The 16,799-nt window shown below is 40.1% G+C and overlaps 1 protein-coding gene across 3 annotated transcripts in view; it reads right to left on the bottom strand.

The window, feature by feature from the left end:
- TTC8 (tetratricopeptide repeat domain 8) overlaps positions 1–16,799 on the bottom strand; it is a 71,112-nt gene that overhangs the window by 4,465 nt on the left and 49,848 nt on the right. For all 3 annotated transcript variants that reach the window (XM_030558957.1, XM_030558958.1, XM_030558956.1), the window contains 5 exons: positions 13,904–13,991; positions 9,774–9,884; positions 7,387–7,526; positions 2,391–2,565; positions 1,102–1,224 (listed from right to left, as the gene is read on the bottom strand). In XM_030558957.1, the coding sequence (XP_030414817.1) occupies positions 1,102–1,224; positions 2,391–2,565; positions 7,387–7,526; positions 9,774–9,884; positions 13,904–13,991 (637 nt within the window). The remainder of the gene's footprint in view (positions 1–1,101; positions 1,225–2,390; positions 2,566–7,386; positions 7,527–9,773; positions 9,885–13,903; positions 13,992–16,799) is intronic.

Here is a 16,799-nt window from a genome sequence, read left to right on the forward strand (position 1 = left end):
GGTCTGAGAGAGGTAATCAGTGTCACAGCTAAATACAATGTAGAACAGATTAAACATAAGGCATTAATACATTGCAAGACCATTCAAGATGAAGAGGGCAGTTAATGCCTCTGCAGTCATAGGACAAAGGAGGGTAAGTATTACAAATTATTGTAATATAGAGATTATTCCAACATGCACATCATCTATATTTAGCCACACTTCGGGGTACCATAGCATGTTGCACATATATCTAAGTTGGGCAACTATTTGCCCCAAGCTCTCACTGACTTAGGGTGCATTGCAAAGAAAGCCTTACAGGAAGGCATTCTGTTCCTGTACAAAACTTGCTCCAATATGGTGTACTGCCTTTTTTCCTTATTATGAACACTCATGTAGAAAGTGAAAAAAAATCTGTTATCCAGTTATGTTCAGGGTTCCCTTTATTTCCAGGGTAGTGGCATATTCTTGTCTATTGTAATTTTTCTATATCATTTTCCAATGCCTTAGCATGAAACATTATTATTTATTTAAGCCAATGGTCACATTCTAATATGAACGCTTAACTCAGAAAAATCTCAAGGTAGCCTTTGATTACAATGCATAAATAAATACTACTGGCTGTCCATAATTTTAATGAAGCAATTTCTTCATCACCTCTTTGTAGAAGAAATCCCTTGGCACCTGATAATGGACTCTCTCACCTCCTCAGTCAAGCAGTATATTTCAACAGGGTGTTCAGCATATTGAGGCAATGACTACCGGATAAACTGTATGCTCTAATTCAGGCCATAGCATTTTTATCCTCTTTTACTTCTGGGCTACCATTTTACCTTCGGAAAACCCTAGTTTGCCAGAACTGTCAAAAGCAGATGCTGTGAAGGCATTGCAAACATTGCTTATCTTCAACCAGCCACTCAAGGATTTATGAGGACATGAGTCTAGTGGTGCATGCTATGAAAATCCAGAGGCTACCTCAAAACATGCATCTGAGTTAAACTTTGCTGACAAGCAAGCCATCTGGCTGGCTTCTCACTTAACTGAAATTTCCTTGAAATCAAGATGCTAACCACAGAAGGTTCAAAGCAAGCATCTCACATAGCTTTAGAGTTTAGCACCAACCTGCTCAATGTGACCCCTTCGTATCTCCAGCACAGCCAAGTTGTTATAAGCTTCTGCATGGTCGTTATTATTGGCTAGGGTCAGCTTGAAACACTGGTAAGCCAAGTTCAAGTCACCTATTCCCTAAAAATATCAACAGAGTTTTTCACTCATCAAAAAGGTTGACAGTAAATTTCAGCTTGCTTAGTTGTGCTTTTTGTTTTAAAGGAATGTTTTTTCATCTGGATGTACTATTGTAAAATAAAAATTTGTTACTTTAAATAAAAATATACTGACAGAAACTCTACACACAATTCCAGTTTTTCTCAATTGCCTTTTGCCCCCCTCTCCTCATATGGGGGCTTCTTACTCTAGTACAAATATCAGTATCTCTGGTCTGGAACAGGAGGCTATTTGCTAATGTTTCAATTACATGATTTAAACTGATACAATGCAAGGTCACCTTGAAACTGCCAAACACTAAGAAATACATGCATCATGGCTTTTAAACTTCTGAGGGTGTCAAAATGTCTGCATTAAGGGTCTTATCCTAATTCCGGTAAAGCCAATGGAAGCATTCCCATTGACCTAAGACAGAACACTGTTGAAAGCTAAGTGGTGTATAGAAGTCTACTTCCAGGAGAGTAATTAAAGAGAAATACAAACTAGGTTATGCATTAATGTGATATTCTCCTCCACATGAGAGGATTATACAATGAACTCTATTAACATTATAGAAAATTAAATTAGACAACTTGAATATCTTTACTGGACAATTACCATTTGTATTTCTATTTTAAAAAGCAAGCTGAAACAGAGATGCACCTACCTTCTCAGCCACAACACGTGCTACTTTAGGGTCAAATTCTATTCTGATACTTTAATTCAATTGCCATAAAAATTGTTATCCAATAGCATGTAGCAACCCAACACTTCCTGTCTAAGGGGAAGCAGCTGTAGGAGAAACTATTTTGACTCTGGTATCTTAGTCTAATAGGTTTGCAACAGAACAAGTTCTGCCAAGGTTCTGTTGGAGAGTCTTTCAGCAAGATGTGACAACATGCCAAACTGGAAGAATGAAAGGTATTCCTCTCCTGGGGTTTCTTCCTGTTTTGAACGGTTAGTAAACCCTCAACTCAACTAAATGTGTGCTGTGCTGTATTCTGTACTATCAGACTTCCATATCGTAAATTTTTTCACAACAGGCCTTTGGGTCTATCATACTAATTCCTTTTGCTTCAGCACTATTGTCTTTTTTTTTTCATTCGGTACACTCATATTTATTCAGAAAAACTTTAATTTTTTCATACCACAGCCACATGCCCCAAGTTGTACCAAACATCTGCTGCCTCCTCCTCATTTTCAGCCAAAGAAAGTGCACGTTCCAGGGAGGTCAGTGTCATATCATACTGCTGGGCATAGAAGCAACAGAGGCCCAGATTGTTAAATAGCTGGCAGTTATAAACACCCATCTGCAGGAGACGTCTAGTTCAAGAGAAAGATAATTTAACAGGTTTAGATGTATTGCAAGTACGAATTTCCTTCTAAATTGGAAATCTTCCCTCCATCCCAACAGGATAACAATAATATGATCTGAAAGAAGTAAAATAAATTGAGTTCAAAGCAAATGTGAATTTTAAAAAGTAAAAACCGCAGTTAATCGTGGGCAATGACTATCCTGTTCGGCAAAAATGTGCTGAAAGGCTAAGCCAGAGACAATGGACACAGACAATTTCTATGTGTAGAATCAGTGCTATGCAAAATGCTGTGTGTTTAAATGAAAACTCTCATATTTTAGCTTTTCAGATGTGCCACTACATTTGATTTTAGTGCAACTCAGAGTTGGATATATCCCTCATCATCCAACCTTAAAGCTGTAACTTGTTGTTATCACTTTTTATAATCACTCTTTATACTTAAGTTATTTTGGCTCAACCCTGGGCTTTCAGCAAAAGTCAAATCAGATCTTATCTAACCTTTAATCAGATTTACATAGTAGGCATATTACATGCTGCATATAACAAAAATTGAAAAAAGTGTTTTTTATAAAAGAGTTCTGATTTAATAAGATTTAGAGGGAAAAGTACACTTAAGACCAGATCTTAGAATGAATGTAGCTGCTATGCACAGGAGCAGAGGCAAATTCTGGACCTAAAGTCAGCATAGCCGATGACAGGAGGATCACCATAATAAAGGGAGATCTTCAGGTGGCATAGAACTAGCATAGATGCTCATAGACTCTAGGACTGGAAGGACCTTGAGAGGTCATCGAGTCCAGTCCCCTGCCCTCATGGCAGGACCAAATACTGTCTAGACCATTCCTAATAGACATTTATCTAACCTACTCTTAAATATCTCCAGAGATGGAGATTCCACAACTTCCCTAGGCAATCTATTCCAGTGTTTAACTACCCTGACAGTTAGGAACTTTTTCCTAATGTCCAACCTAAATCTCCCTTGCTGCAGTTTAAGCCCATTGCTTCTTGTTCTATCATTGGAGGCTAAGGTGAACAAGTTTTCTCCCTCCTCCTGATGACACCCTTTTAGATACCTGAAAACTGCTATCATGTCCCCTCTCAGTCTTCTCTTTTCCAAACTAAACAAACCCAATTCCTTCAGCCTTCCTTCATAGGTCATGTTCTCAAGACCTTTAATCATTCTTGTTGCTCTTCTCTGGACCCTCTCCAATTTCTCCACATCTTTCTTGAAATGCGGTGCCCAGAACTGGACACAATACTCCAGGTGAGGCCTAACCAGTGCAGAGTAAAGCGGAAGAATGACTTCTCGTGTCTTGTTTACAACACACCTGTTAATGCATCCCAGAATCACGTTTGCTTTTTTTGCAACAATATCACACTGTTGACTCATATTAAGCTTGTGGTCTACTATGACCCCTAGATCTCTTTCTGCCATACTCCTTCCTAGACAGTCTCTTCCCATTCTGTATGTGTGAAACTGATTGTTCCTTCCTAGGTGGAGCACTTTGCATTTATCTTTATTGAACTTCATCCTGTTTACCTCAGACCATTTCTCCAATTTGTCCAAATCATTTTGAATTTTGACCCTGTCCTCCAAAGCAGTTGCAATCCCTCCCAGTTTGGTATCGTCCGCAAACTTAATAAGCGTATTTTCTATGCCAACATCTAAATCGTTGATGAAGATATTGAACAGAACTGGTCCCAAAACAGACCCCTGCGGAACCCCACTTGTTATACCTTTCCAGCAGGATTGGGAGCCATTAACAACTACTCTCTGAGTACGGTTATCCAGCCAGTTATGCACCCACCTTATAGTAGCCCCATCTAAATTGTACTTTCCTAGTTTATCTATAAGAATATCATGCGAGACTGTATCAAATGCCTTACTAAAGTCTAGGTATATCACATCCACCGCTTCTCCCTTATCCACAAGGCTCATTATCCTATCAAAGAACGCTATCAGATTAGTTTGACACGATTTGTTCTTTACAAATCCATGCTGGCTATTCCCTATCACCTTACCACCTTCCAAGTGTTTGCAGATGATTTCTTTAATTACCTGCTCCATTATCTTCCCTGGCACAGAAGTTAAACTAACTGGTCTGTAGTTTCCTGGGTTGTTTTTATTTCCCTTTTTATAGATGGACACTATATTTGCCCCCTTCCAGTCTTCTGGAATCTCCCCCGTCTCCCATGATTTCCCAAAGATAATAGCTAGAGGCTCAGATACATCTTCTATTAACTCCTTGAGTATTCTAGGATGCATTTCATCAGGCCCTGGTGACTTGCAGGCATCTAACTTTTCTAAGTGATTTTTTACTTGCTCTTTTTTTATTTTCTCTTCTAAACCTACGCTCTTCCCGTAAGCATTCACTATACTAGACATTCCTTCAGACTTCTCAGTGAAGACTGAAACAAAGAAGTCATTAAGCATCTCTGCCATTTCCAAGTCTCCCGTTACTGTTTCCCCCTCCTCATTGAGCAGTGGGCCTACCCTGTCCTTGGTCTTCCTCTTGCTTCTAATGTATTGATAAAAAGTCTTCTTGTTTCCCTTTATTCCCATAGCTAGTTTGATTTCATTTTGTGCCATTGCTTTTCTAATCTTGCCTCTGCATTCCTGTGTTATTTGCCTATATTCATCCTTTGTAATCTGACCTAGTTTCCATTTTTTATATGATGCCTTTTTATTTTGTAGGTCACGCAAGATCTCGTGGTTAAGCCAAGGTGGTCTTTTGCCACATTTTCTATCTTTCCTAACCATCGGAATAACTTGCTTTTGGGCCCTTAATAGTGTCCCTTTGAAAAACTGCCAACTTTCCTCAGTTGTTTTTCCCCTCAGTCTTAATTCCCATGGGACCTTACCTATCAGCTCTCTGAGCTTACCAAAAATCTGCCTTCCTGAAATCCATTGTCTCTATTCTGCTGTACTCCCTTCTACCCTTCCTTAGAATTGCAAATTCTGATTTCATGATCACTTCCACCCAAGCTTCCTTCTACTTTCAAATTCTCAACAAGTTCCTCCCTATTTGTTAAAATCAAGTCTAGAACAGCTTCCCCCCTAGTAGCTTTTTCAACTTTCTGAAATAAAAAGTTGTCTGCAATGCAGTCCAGGAACTTATTGGATAGTCTGTGCCCCGCGGTGTTATTTTCCCAACATATATCTGGATAGTTGAAGTCCCCCATCACCACCAAATCTGGGGCTTTGTATGATTTTGTTAGTTGTTTGTAAAAAGCCTCATCCACCTCTTCCACCTGATTAGGTGGCCTGTAGTAGACTCCCAGCACAACATGCTGTAGTCCATAAAGCCAGCGTAGCCTTTTATTTTACTCAGAAGTAACAAGGAATCTACAGGCCTGTATCCTGTAAGACACCGGTTTAAGCAAGTTAGCAGAAGTATGGTAGGCTTGTGATATAGCATAGATAAAATGGCCCAACAGTTACCCTAGATTTTAGGAAACTGGGAACAGCTTGCTCAATAAAGGGAGTTGGTACATAACAGTACCAGGTAACTACAGGAATGCTGAACTGGTACTGGGCTTGGATATTTTAGGACAGAATCATTGGCAGATGTCTAACTACAAACTTGCTTGAGCAATTGGTGACTATGTGATAATTGGTTAAATGATGTTAATCTGTTTACCTAGAGGATAACTGAACCCCAATATTATGAGGGTGACAAAGTTAGATTTGGACATGGAAGGCTAAGCATCAGAATTAATATTTGTGATAGTGCCCAGGCCCTATAATAGGACAAGCCACTTTGTAGTGGGGGCTAGCTTTCCATCATTGACCGTTCAGCTCTTCATTATCTACCACCAATCTTTGGGCACTGAAGAGCCGGGACCATCGGACTTATTTCGCATGCTGGAGGCAGGGCTGATCCTTTGTTTCTCACCGCTAGGTCCCCAAGGAGGGTATAAGTATATAATCATATGCAGAGAATGACACCAAAGATATCCCTAATACTGTATTACTCCAACTGTTTATATGGTTTGGGGCTTTTCTGTCCTTACTAACTGGCTGTTATTAAAACAAGTCTGCTTTGCCCTTAGTATGAGTGTATTTGCCATATATCCCGAGGTTCCCTACAAGACATTCAACTTATCAGTTTTAATGTTTTTTGGGGCGAGGAGGTGCTTCTGGGGGATGCGGGGTCTAGGGCAGCCTGGAGAATTAGCAGGGGGCCTGGTGCCAGCAGCAGCAAGTGACCTGGCCCCAGCCCGAGCCCACCCCACATCCCTGTTCTGCCCCATTTCCCCCTTCCTCCAAGCCCCCACACTGCCTCCTTCTGGCCTCCTCCCCCGAGCGATGCTGGGAGTTGGTGGGGTGGAGCAGGGCAGGTTGAGATTGAGTCACTCAGTGATGCTGGTGCCAGGCCACCCTGGACCTCATGTCCCCTGAAGCGTGCCCCCCACTGCCACAGTGCAGTAAGCCTAAACACTGATGGAGCCAGGCCCACATTCCTATATATTGGTGGAGCATGGGCCCATATAACTCGCTGCCTATGCTTAATCCTTCACGGTGGTGGGTGCCTCCTGCAAAATGAAGTTGAAAATCAGGTCCTTTTAAGCCCCCTCTTCATTCATTTATCAGGTACTCAACCATTTTAAAGCACTTTTATTTTAACAATCATCCTGCATATTAAGTGCTTAAGTGTAATTACCATATTATAGGTATAGAAGATATTAGACTAGGTATGTTGGTGATATAGTAGGCAATATTTCTCCATTTGCTTAGACACCTTTGATTCCTACACCCTTGCATTTTCTTTGGCACTATCAATGTTACAAAATATTTCTCTTCAATATTAATCTTACTTGCACACACCTGTAAAACCGCAAAGCTATCTCAGGTTGGTCTGAATAAAAGTGGTTACTGCCAATGCATGCAATGGCTTCCACATGAGTGTTATCTTGCTTTAAGACTTCTCTGTAGTATTCTGCAGCTAAGGAGATGTTATTCATTTCCTGCACATCAAAAATAGAAAAACAAATGAACAAATATTTTGTAAACTGTAGTAATCTTGCTTTTTATCATTTTATTAAACACTTATAAAATGCCATAAACTTACACAGTGCTTTACAGGGCCTGGGGAAGGAGCTGGCAACGTAAGGCTATACCTACACTGCAGCTGGGAGCGTGCTTTCCAGTGAAGGCAGACTGACATGCGTTGGCTTTGCTTGAGCTAGTATGCTAAATTAAATGAGCACCAAGTATAAGCCTCTAAAAACTGGAATCATGGAATAATTTAGTACATTTGTTTCCAGTAGGATGTGCCAATTAAAATGATCGTATTTTATCTAAAAATACATCTGGATGCATGGTATTTGGATAGAGAAGTAGGATAGACTTTTGCTTTTTGTAACAACTAGACCTATGTCCCAAATACTTTAAGGGTTACTGTCACCAGAGAAACCGCCTTCTGTGGAAGATGTGTGAATGTACAAAATGTAGAGGTCATTAAAAAAGTGTTTTTATTTGTTTAGAGAGCAGTTTGTTCCTCTACCCTATTGCTCATAAAACATCCTACAGTGTTTCATACTATCACTCTGAGCAATTTGACTGAAAACAGTCAAATTAAAACCTGTTCTATCACACAATAAAACTCTAGCAAATTAACTTATGCAAATTTACATTTCTCAAACACGGAAACATACTAAATTTTAATAATAGTATGATCATTTAAAAACCTGGAGCAGATGGAAAGTGACAGACCTTCTCTTTTTCTAATGCCTAAGGAGAAAATGACAATGAAGGTGTTTGGTACATGTCCCTCCAGGCATGTGCAAAGAGAGCTGAATGGCTGTATGCGAAGGTACAAATCTTTAAGTTATAAATCCGTAGTTATGTGACACACCAAGGCCCATCAGTACAGAAACAAACATCTTTTTATAACAATGGTGCAGAGAAATATCTAAAACAGACTGCAGTACAAAAATTCATAAAAAGGTTGTATAATGTTAAGGATAGTCTACAGAATAATATGCCAAATTATTTAAACACCGCTTTCTCAAACTGTGTTTAAAGATTCAGATAGGAAGACCAGAAAAAGGATTACAGATTTTTCTTTATAAAAAGCCCAAAAACATTTACCTTGAAAATGGATATTAGGCAAAAATGGATGGCTTCTTCTTTATACTTTGAAATAGATTTATTGCCATTTCAGTGTACAAGGCAAACTACAACAATATAAAACTCAATACTTCTCTGTTTAATGGCAGCATTTTCTTTAATGCAAAATAAAAGCAACTACCTCTGATTATCAGCCTACAATGAAACCACTGTTCTATTTTAAAATATTAGTACCGTATATACTCATTCATTAGCCTGTTCGTTTATAAGCCAACCTCCCAAGATGGGTAGGTAAAAATAGCAAAAACTGTATGATCCTTTCATAAGACGACGCTATATTTCAGGGGTTGGCAAACTTTGGCTCCTGGCCTGTTAGGGTAAGCCACTAGTGGACCTGGATGTTTTGTTTACCTGGCGCGCTCACAGGTACGGACCTCCATTGGCTGGGAACGGCAAACCACGGCCACAGGGAGCAGAGGGGCTCCATGCCTGCAGATGCTCCAAGTAAACAAAATGACAATATATTACATACTCAATTCAATGATTCCATGGAGTTTAATATCAAATTTTGGTGTAGACGCATTTATAAGCCGACCCCCGCTCTTTGATGCATCACTTTTTTATCAAAAATATTTGGCTTATGAATGAATGTATATGGTAGTTATATTTAAAACAAGTACCACCTAAGCTATGACACATTTCAACTTTACTAATTCACAATGACTTAATAGTACTAAGGAAGGCAGCGCTGCTCTGTAGACTATCCCGCTGTTTAAATCTACTAACAGGCCGTTTGAGACACCAGCACTTTTCTTCTCTTTTAGGTCAATGAAAAATGTATGCGCCAATCATAGAACTACATGGACAATCTGCAAATACAACACTTGATTTAATGTGGATTTGTTTGTGTTTGAACAAGGAAAAGCATGGTCTGTCTGGTATTGTTAACCAGCTGAACAAATAAGTCTGCAAGGCTGTCTTTATTTTGATAGATTTTCTGTAACATTACCTGTTTTACGTTAGTAATGCTGAAAAATAAAGTAAATTTTTGATGACCTTACAAGCATATTGAACTTCTGATCCTTTTTCCTGCATAAGAAGATAACCTTGTTTGCATTAGGGGTAGTGTAGTACATGCATACCTCATAGATTCTGGCAATCCCACAAAGAAGGGTCACTTCTCCAGGAAATCTAGCTAATCCTTGCTTGAAAACATGTAAAGCTGTCAAAGGCTGATCCAACCGAAAATACACCTGAGCAAAGAAAAAGTATATATAAATGTCAAATATTGATATTAATGCTCAGACAGCTGTTTGACGAAAGAAGTGCTTCCAGCAAGCGATATAATCTTCTTTTGATGCAGAAGCCATTATCTCAAATAGTCATATGAGCATCAATGGGAAAATCTTTGCAGTGATGCTAAAAATGTGACAGTCTTAATTATTTAAGTGCTAAAAATATGCCTGGAACTGTACAAGAACCACAGCAAGACATTTCCTGTCTCTATATTTATATTTATTACTTATAACATAGGTCCCTGGACCTATAATTCACAAAACTAACAAAAAAAAAAGTTAATGTGCACTGGAAGATTAAAATGTCACCTTAAATATTTTAAACATATTAATCTAAAAAATTATAGTGGTCACATTTCTGAGCCTCATGGAAGAAGTGAGTCTCAAGAGGAATTTGAATGAAGAATGTATTTTAGAATTCATGGAAAGTCTTCTACTCTGGCCAAATGACAACGCAGACAGTGATATTTGCAAGCTTCCTCATATTGCTCTGCCAAAATGTCTCCAGTCATATTTAGACAAGATGATCCCTTATAGGCAAAAGGGTAGTTCAGTCTGCATGGCCTGTCGATCTTTAGTTTCTGTGCTGGTAATACCAGTACGGTGCTAATCGTGATGTGGAGACCTGCCCTGTAAGGACTACAGTATAATTGGAAAAAGACCATCAACTGATGTCACAAAGACCATTTAAGCAGCACTCAGATGGTATAACTTTCTGAGACTACTGGAATGAAGCACATCTGAATCCATTACAAAGAAGAAAAAAAGTCATATTCTATGTGAATTACTCATGCCATTCAATTCCCCAAGCTGATTACTCATATTTCAGTAGAAAAGTGTTTCAGCTATATATACTTGAGAGTAAAGCAAGACACATTTAAAGTGTTTGATTGTAATATACGAACAATGGAAAAATAGCTGACCTTGTTGTTATTTAATATAATAAGTGACCCAAAGGAGTAAAGAACCAACATTACAAATTAAAGAAACCACCACAGTTAGTAGCACAATATAGCTCTTCTGCTTTTGAGATCCATGCAGGGAATTCTGAATGCAAATGATAAAATTATTATGGTCAAATCTTTAATTATTTATAAACAGATATATGGTGCTTTGCACACACACGGCAGCATTCTTTGAAAAGTGACAATGGGGTAATTTTAATGATCTAACTGACAGCAAGTATTTCTCAAGTAAGGGACTGCAGTTTCATACTGATCATGGTAAAATTAGAATTAGAACAGTAGGATCAGTGGAAAAAATTTGCCTGATATTTGCTAGTATCTCCTATATTAAGAAAAAATAATTCCTTCCTGTGGAGAAGGAATAAAGAAGATTGACGCTAGCTGCTGCTTTTTTTTTTCTTTTTCTTTTTTTTCCTTCTGCTTGCTAGACTCTGACTGCTCAAGTGACAGTATCAATTAAGCAGACATTTTAAGCAATGGGACATCAACAATCTATTCCTAGTACATTCCATCTGTGGATGTCACACACGTGTTGTATCTAAAGCAGTCTTCAGAGCATTCACTATACATTTCAGTTTATAATCTGTAGAGCAGATTCAGATGGATTTAATATCTGCATTAAGCCTTAAACTTGAAAGAAATATCTCTATTTTATCTGTCATGATCATTTTCCTTTCTTTAATTAACATTTCAATTTAATTTACTATTTCCCATCAACTGCTTTCTACAATCAAATCTCTCTCTAAAGAGCTTCAGCAGAGGATACACAGATAAGAGAATATCGGATAGTGGGTATAGCTTTTTAATTAGCAAGAGTTTGGGATGATCATATTACTCAATGTGGCTAACTCATGAATGCAAGTCATCACAAATAAGTGCAATAAACCCTTTACACAAACCACACCCTGCATGTACCCCATAACTTACATACCATTTTAGAACTGTTTCTGAGAGTCTTTAAAATAGTTATTATTTTGTATCCATCCACCTGTAAAGCTCAGCTTTCCTTATACTATAAGTAAAACTGCACAAGCCTGAGGGGCATAACATTAATTTTTAAAACCTCTAAAAATAGCTTTTCAAATGATAAGAATGCTATGACTTTTAAGTCTGACATATTGTGTCCTTCTGGAGCTAACAGCAAGTGTTGAATGTTGCCCTTTCCGGAGAGCTGGGAACCTCCTAGTTCTCTGGCGTAAATGTCTCATTTCCTGCTCTGCAGTCATGAAATAGTTTGACTCCTTGGAGTTCTTGACTTCCACAAAACAATTTCCTATTTTTTATTCCCCTTCCTCTGTCTTCTGGCCTTAAACCAATGTTTCTCAAAGTGTGAAGGAGGAAGGTCTCAGGATTAGTCAGATTGATGTGCAGAAAACTGTTAGTTTTTCACAAAGCTCAACTTTCAAGTTTTTTTTTAATTAAATCTCTAATTGTTATGGTGATTAAAATGTGACTAGGATGTAGCTGATACTGATGTCTGCCTGATTTTGCAGAGAGCCTGAAACAATAGCTCTCTGATATGAACTGCTGCTAACCCAGATGCTAATTCACTACTGAAGTACAGAGGAAGCCTCATACTATAAAAAGCTATGCATGTACTGAGTAATCACTTAGTTTAGGGAAGCCTTTAATAGCTGTATCGAAAAAGCAGGAGGGGAAATAGGTTTCTTCTCTTGGGGGTGGTGTGTCAGCTTTCTAAAGTCTGCAGAAATGCTGCCTTACATAACATCTTTAGTGCAATCAAGTGAATAACTGCAGCACACGTAGACATATTCGAGTAACTTCAATCTAGATCGCTCAAATAACAATGGTAGTGAAGCTGTGGCAGCATGGGCTAGTCACTAGAATAGGCTTGCAAAGCCCATGCAGTCATGGCTTCATTGCTATTATTATTCAAGCTCCTAGATAAAAGATACCCTGAGAGCTTGTTTATATGGTCAGTTAGTGCAAAGCAAACCAGGGCATAAAGCTGTTGCACGCCAACTGGCTATATGGACCCTGCTACCATGTACTAAAAGTTCTGTAGTGTGCTTTGACACAGTCTTTCTGGCCACAAACTGTGTGGAAAAGTCCTCAGACTGCAAGTTTCCTGGAGCAGGCCTGGCTCTTCTTGAATGTCTGGAAAAATGTCTAGAACATGATGTGCACTACCACAAACAATTTTGGTGTTTGAGTGGTGATGATGGTTCTTCAAGTGTTTTGCATATCTTTATGATACAATGTTGTCAATTTCAAGGTCTTTGACGGCTACCAATAAATTCTTCTTATTTTGATGTCAGTTGAAAAACAAGTTTTTAGATCCATCTGGTCACCCTTATTGGTTTATTTCATTGTTCTCCTAAGAAATCAGATAGCTACACATTAAATACAGCAACTCTGATCATTCCTCATCTGTATAGTTGTGATTGGGGTTTGCTGGTGGAGAGAACATAAACAGAAGACAGTGTCTTCGAGACTTGCACAGACCACAAAGAAATCCAGTATTTAAACTATGCTCTTGCTTTTGTAGAGTTCTGATAATCACAAATTATCAAATCCATGTAGAGGTCATAGTCTGAAGTACATGAATGCTTGAGCCTGAGGCAACAACAATCTAGTGAGTCTTCTGTTTTCAGTACTGACTTTTGTATTTCTCACACCACTCATCACCATTTTGATATTAAAGAACTGGAATAAGACAAGTTGTGGGGAAAAACGTACAGTCAAAAATGCTCATCAATAACCCTTTAAAATAAAACCTTATTCTCACAAAACTTAAAATTTTATACAATGCAAGTCTGAAAAATAACTTGTTCTATTTGTGTCAGTTCTGCTGTTTAAGTTAATTGCATTCTGAAAAGATTGGTTTATTTTAATACATTTTAAAATGGATTTGAAAAGCTACACAATCTGAAAAATGTATCAAGTTGGATAGTCCCAGCTCGGCTTCCTCCTGGATTTTCATGTATAGATGAGAATTTCAAGTTATTCTAAAGCAGGCAGATTTAATTTGATTTGAGAATATCTACTTACTTTTGCTAAATATAGTATTGTATCTACCATGTCCTGCTGCTTGAGAGCTGATTTAAATTGTTTTTCTGCTTCACGGTACAATCCTAACCTAAGAGATAATAGATACATACAGAAAGTTCTTTATTCAACAATAATATAACTTGTTCAAACAAAGCACTATCCACTAAAAACAAATTAAAAAGAACTCATTAAAGTGCCAAAAGTAATGTGGGGGTGGGTGGGGGTGTAAAAAATCGTGCACACATACGCACCTGCTAAAAGAAAATCCAGGTTCAAAAGTTAGGAAATGCCAGAAGTGCCTTTGTAACCTTAATTCAGCCCCCTTGTGCATTTGCACTGACATTCTTTTGATCACATACTATTTTTTCCACAAGACTCCTGCCTCATTCAGTATGCAGGATGGAGCTAGTCTGGGAGTAAATCAGGGTCGTGTACTGAAAGGAACCTGTCTTTCGGACCCCAGCTTCATTTATTCCAGAAGTTGGAATGTGTGTAGTGAATGAGTTGGGGACAGCAGGAAGAAAAAGAATGGTCTCATCATTAAGGCAGTCAAATGCTGCCTGGGGAAATGGGTTCTATCCCTCTCTCTGCCACAGAATCCCTATATAATACTAGGCAAGTCACTTAAACCAAACTTTTCAGAGGTAGTCACTATGTATTCCTGACTTTCTGGCTGCCTGCCTGCAGTCTCACTGGGGAAATGGTGAGCACTCACAACTGCAACAGAAGTCAACAGGTGATGAGTCTAAACATATAAAGTACTGTATGATGAAATCTCAGGTCCTAGGTGTCTCAAACTGGGAACCCAAAATTTATGGATTCTTTTGACTTTAATCTGTGTTTCAGTTCCCATCTGTAAAATGGGGATAATATCCTTCACCTCACAGTGTGCAGTGAAAATAAATCCATTAAAGTTTGTGATGCACTCAGTCTGACTCAACATTTGGCAGTCAAACTTCTGACAAACTGGTGGTCAGAAATTTGAAATATAATTTTGGAACTTCCTCAGAAAAGTTCAGCAGCCAACAGATGTGATGAGGTCAGCCCACTTCTGTGGAAGGAGAACATGTTTAAAATCTGGCAAAATTATAAGCAACTAGAAACAGCGCCTTGTACTAGGAAGTTTTGAGCAACCTTAATAGCTGTTATCAACCCTGCATATAATTGTGACAAACAAGGAGGAAGCTCCAGTGCTCATATTATTGGAGCCTCGAGATTATCTCAGATTGTGGGACAGGGTCTGCTCATTTTTTGATTAATACTCCCAAACTGTAATCTTCCTTATTAAAGAAATATATACTGTACTAGTTAGCCTCATTTGAAAGATGAAACCATTTTATCTAAATTATGATTCAAGCTCAAGCCCTGCTTCACCAGAAATTGCCAATTTGTCTACGCTTTCCAGAAATGGACTGGATCCACTGAATTTCTGGTGATATGTAGGCAGGGTTCTGGATGGAAGCCTGCCTACAATGCAAACTTCAGGCCAGCTCTCTTGGTGGGCTGCTGGGAACAACATGGCTTCCAGGTTTGATGGCTCCATAGGAGCTGAACCCATAGGCGGCAGGTTATATACAATTGTGGTGCCTGAGCACCACGAATATTCAGGGCTGGGTGCCCTGCTCCAGCAATATTTGGAGCTGGGTCTCTCCCCCGGCCCTGCCTGGATCGGGCCCCGGCCCCTGCGGGTCACCCCCACGCTGCCGCATCTCTGCCTGGAGCGGGTCCTGGCCTCTGCCTGCCACACCTCCCCGTGCGTGTACCCCCCTCGCAGCGTGTTGCCGGAGTGGAACGGCTCCCGCCAGAAAAGACGGTTACTCACCTTTGTAACTGTTGTTCTTCGAGATGTGTTGCTCACATCCATTCCAGTTAGGTGTGCGCGCCGCGCGTGCACGTTCGTCGGAAACTTTTTTACCCTAGCAACTCCAGTGGGCCGGCAGGTCGCCCCCTAGAGTGGCGCCGCCATGGCGCTCTATATATACCCCTGCCGGCCCGCCCGCTCCTCAGTTCCTTCTTGCCGGCTACTCCGACAGTGGGGAAGGAGGGCGGGTGTGGAATGGATGTGAGCAACACATCTCGAAGAACAACAGTTACAAAGGTGAGTAACCGTCTTTTCTTCTTCGAGTGATTGCTCACATCCATTCCAGTTAGGTGACTCCCAAGCCATACCTAGGCGGTGGGGTCGGAGTGAGAAGTCGCGGCCCGGAGCACTGCAGTTCCGAAGGCCGCATCCTCCCTCGACTGCTGGACCAGGGCGTAGTGGGAAGTAAAGGTGTGGACCGATGACCAGGTCGCTGCCCGACAGATTTCCTGGATGGGCACACGGGCTAGGAAAGCCAGCGACGACGCCTGCGCCCTGGTAGAATGCGCAGTCACACGGCCCGTAGGGACATGGGCCAAGTCATAACAAGTCCTGATACAGGACGTAACCCAAGAGGATATCCTCTGGGAGGAGATAGGAAGACCTTTCATATGATCTGCTACCGCCACGAAAAGTTGGGGGGATTTTCGGAAGGGCTTAGTCCTCTCTATGTAGAACGCGAGAGCCCTACGGACATCCAGCGAGTGGAGCTGCTGCTCCCTGCCTGAGGAGTGAGGTTTTGGGAAAAAAACCGGAAGGAAAATCTCTTGGTTGATATGAAAGGCTGAGACCACCTTGGGCAGAAAAGCAGGGTGTGGCCTCAGCTGCACCTTATCCTTGTGGAAGACCGTATATGGGGGGTCTACCACCAGAGCTCGGAGCTCCGACACCCGTCTAGCTGAGGTGATAGCCACTAGAAAGGCAGTTTTCCAAGAGAGGTAGAGCAGGGAGCAAGTAGCTAACGGCTCAAAGGGGGGTCCCATGAGCCGGGACAACACCAGGTTAAGATCCCAGGTTGGAGCAGGGGGACGGACG

The sequence above is a fragment of the Gopherus evgoodei genome, chromosome 4, assembly GCF_007399415.2.
Source record: "Gopherus evgoodei ecotype Sinaloan lineage chromosome 4, rGopEvg1_v1.p, whole genome shotgun sequence".
NCBI classification, from domain to species: domain Eukaryota; kingdom Metazoa; phylum Chordata; order Testudines; family Testudinidae; genus Gopherus; species Gopherus evgoodei.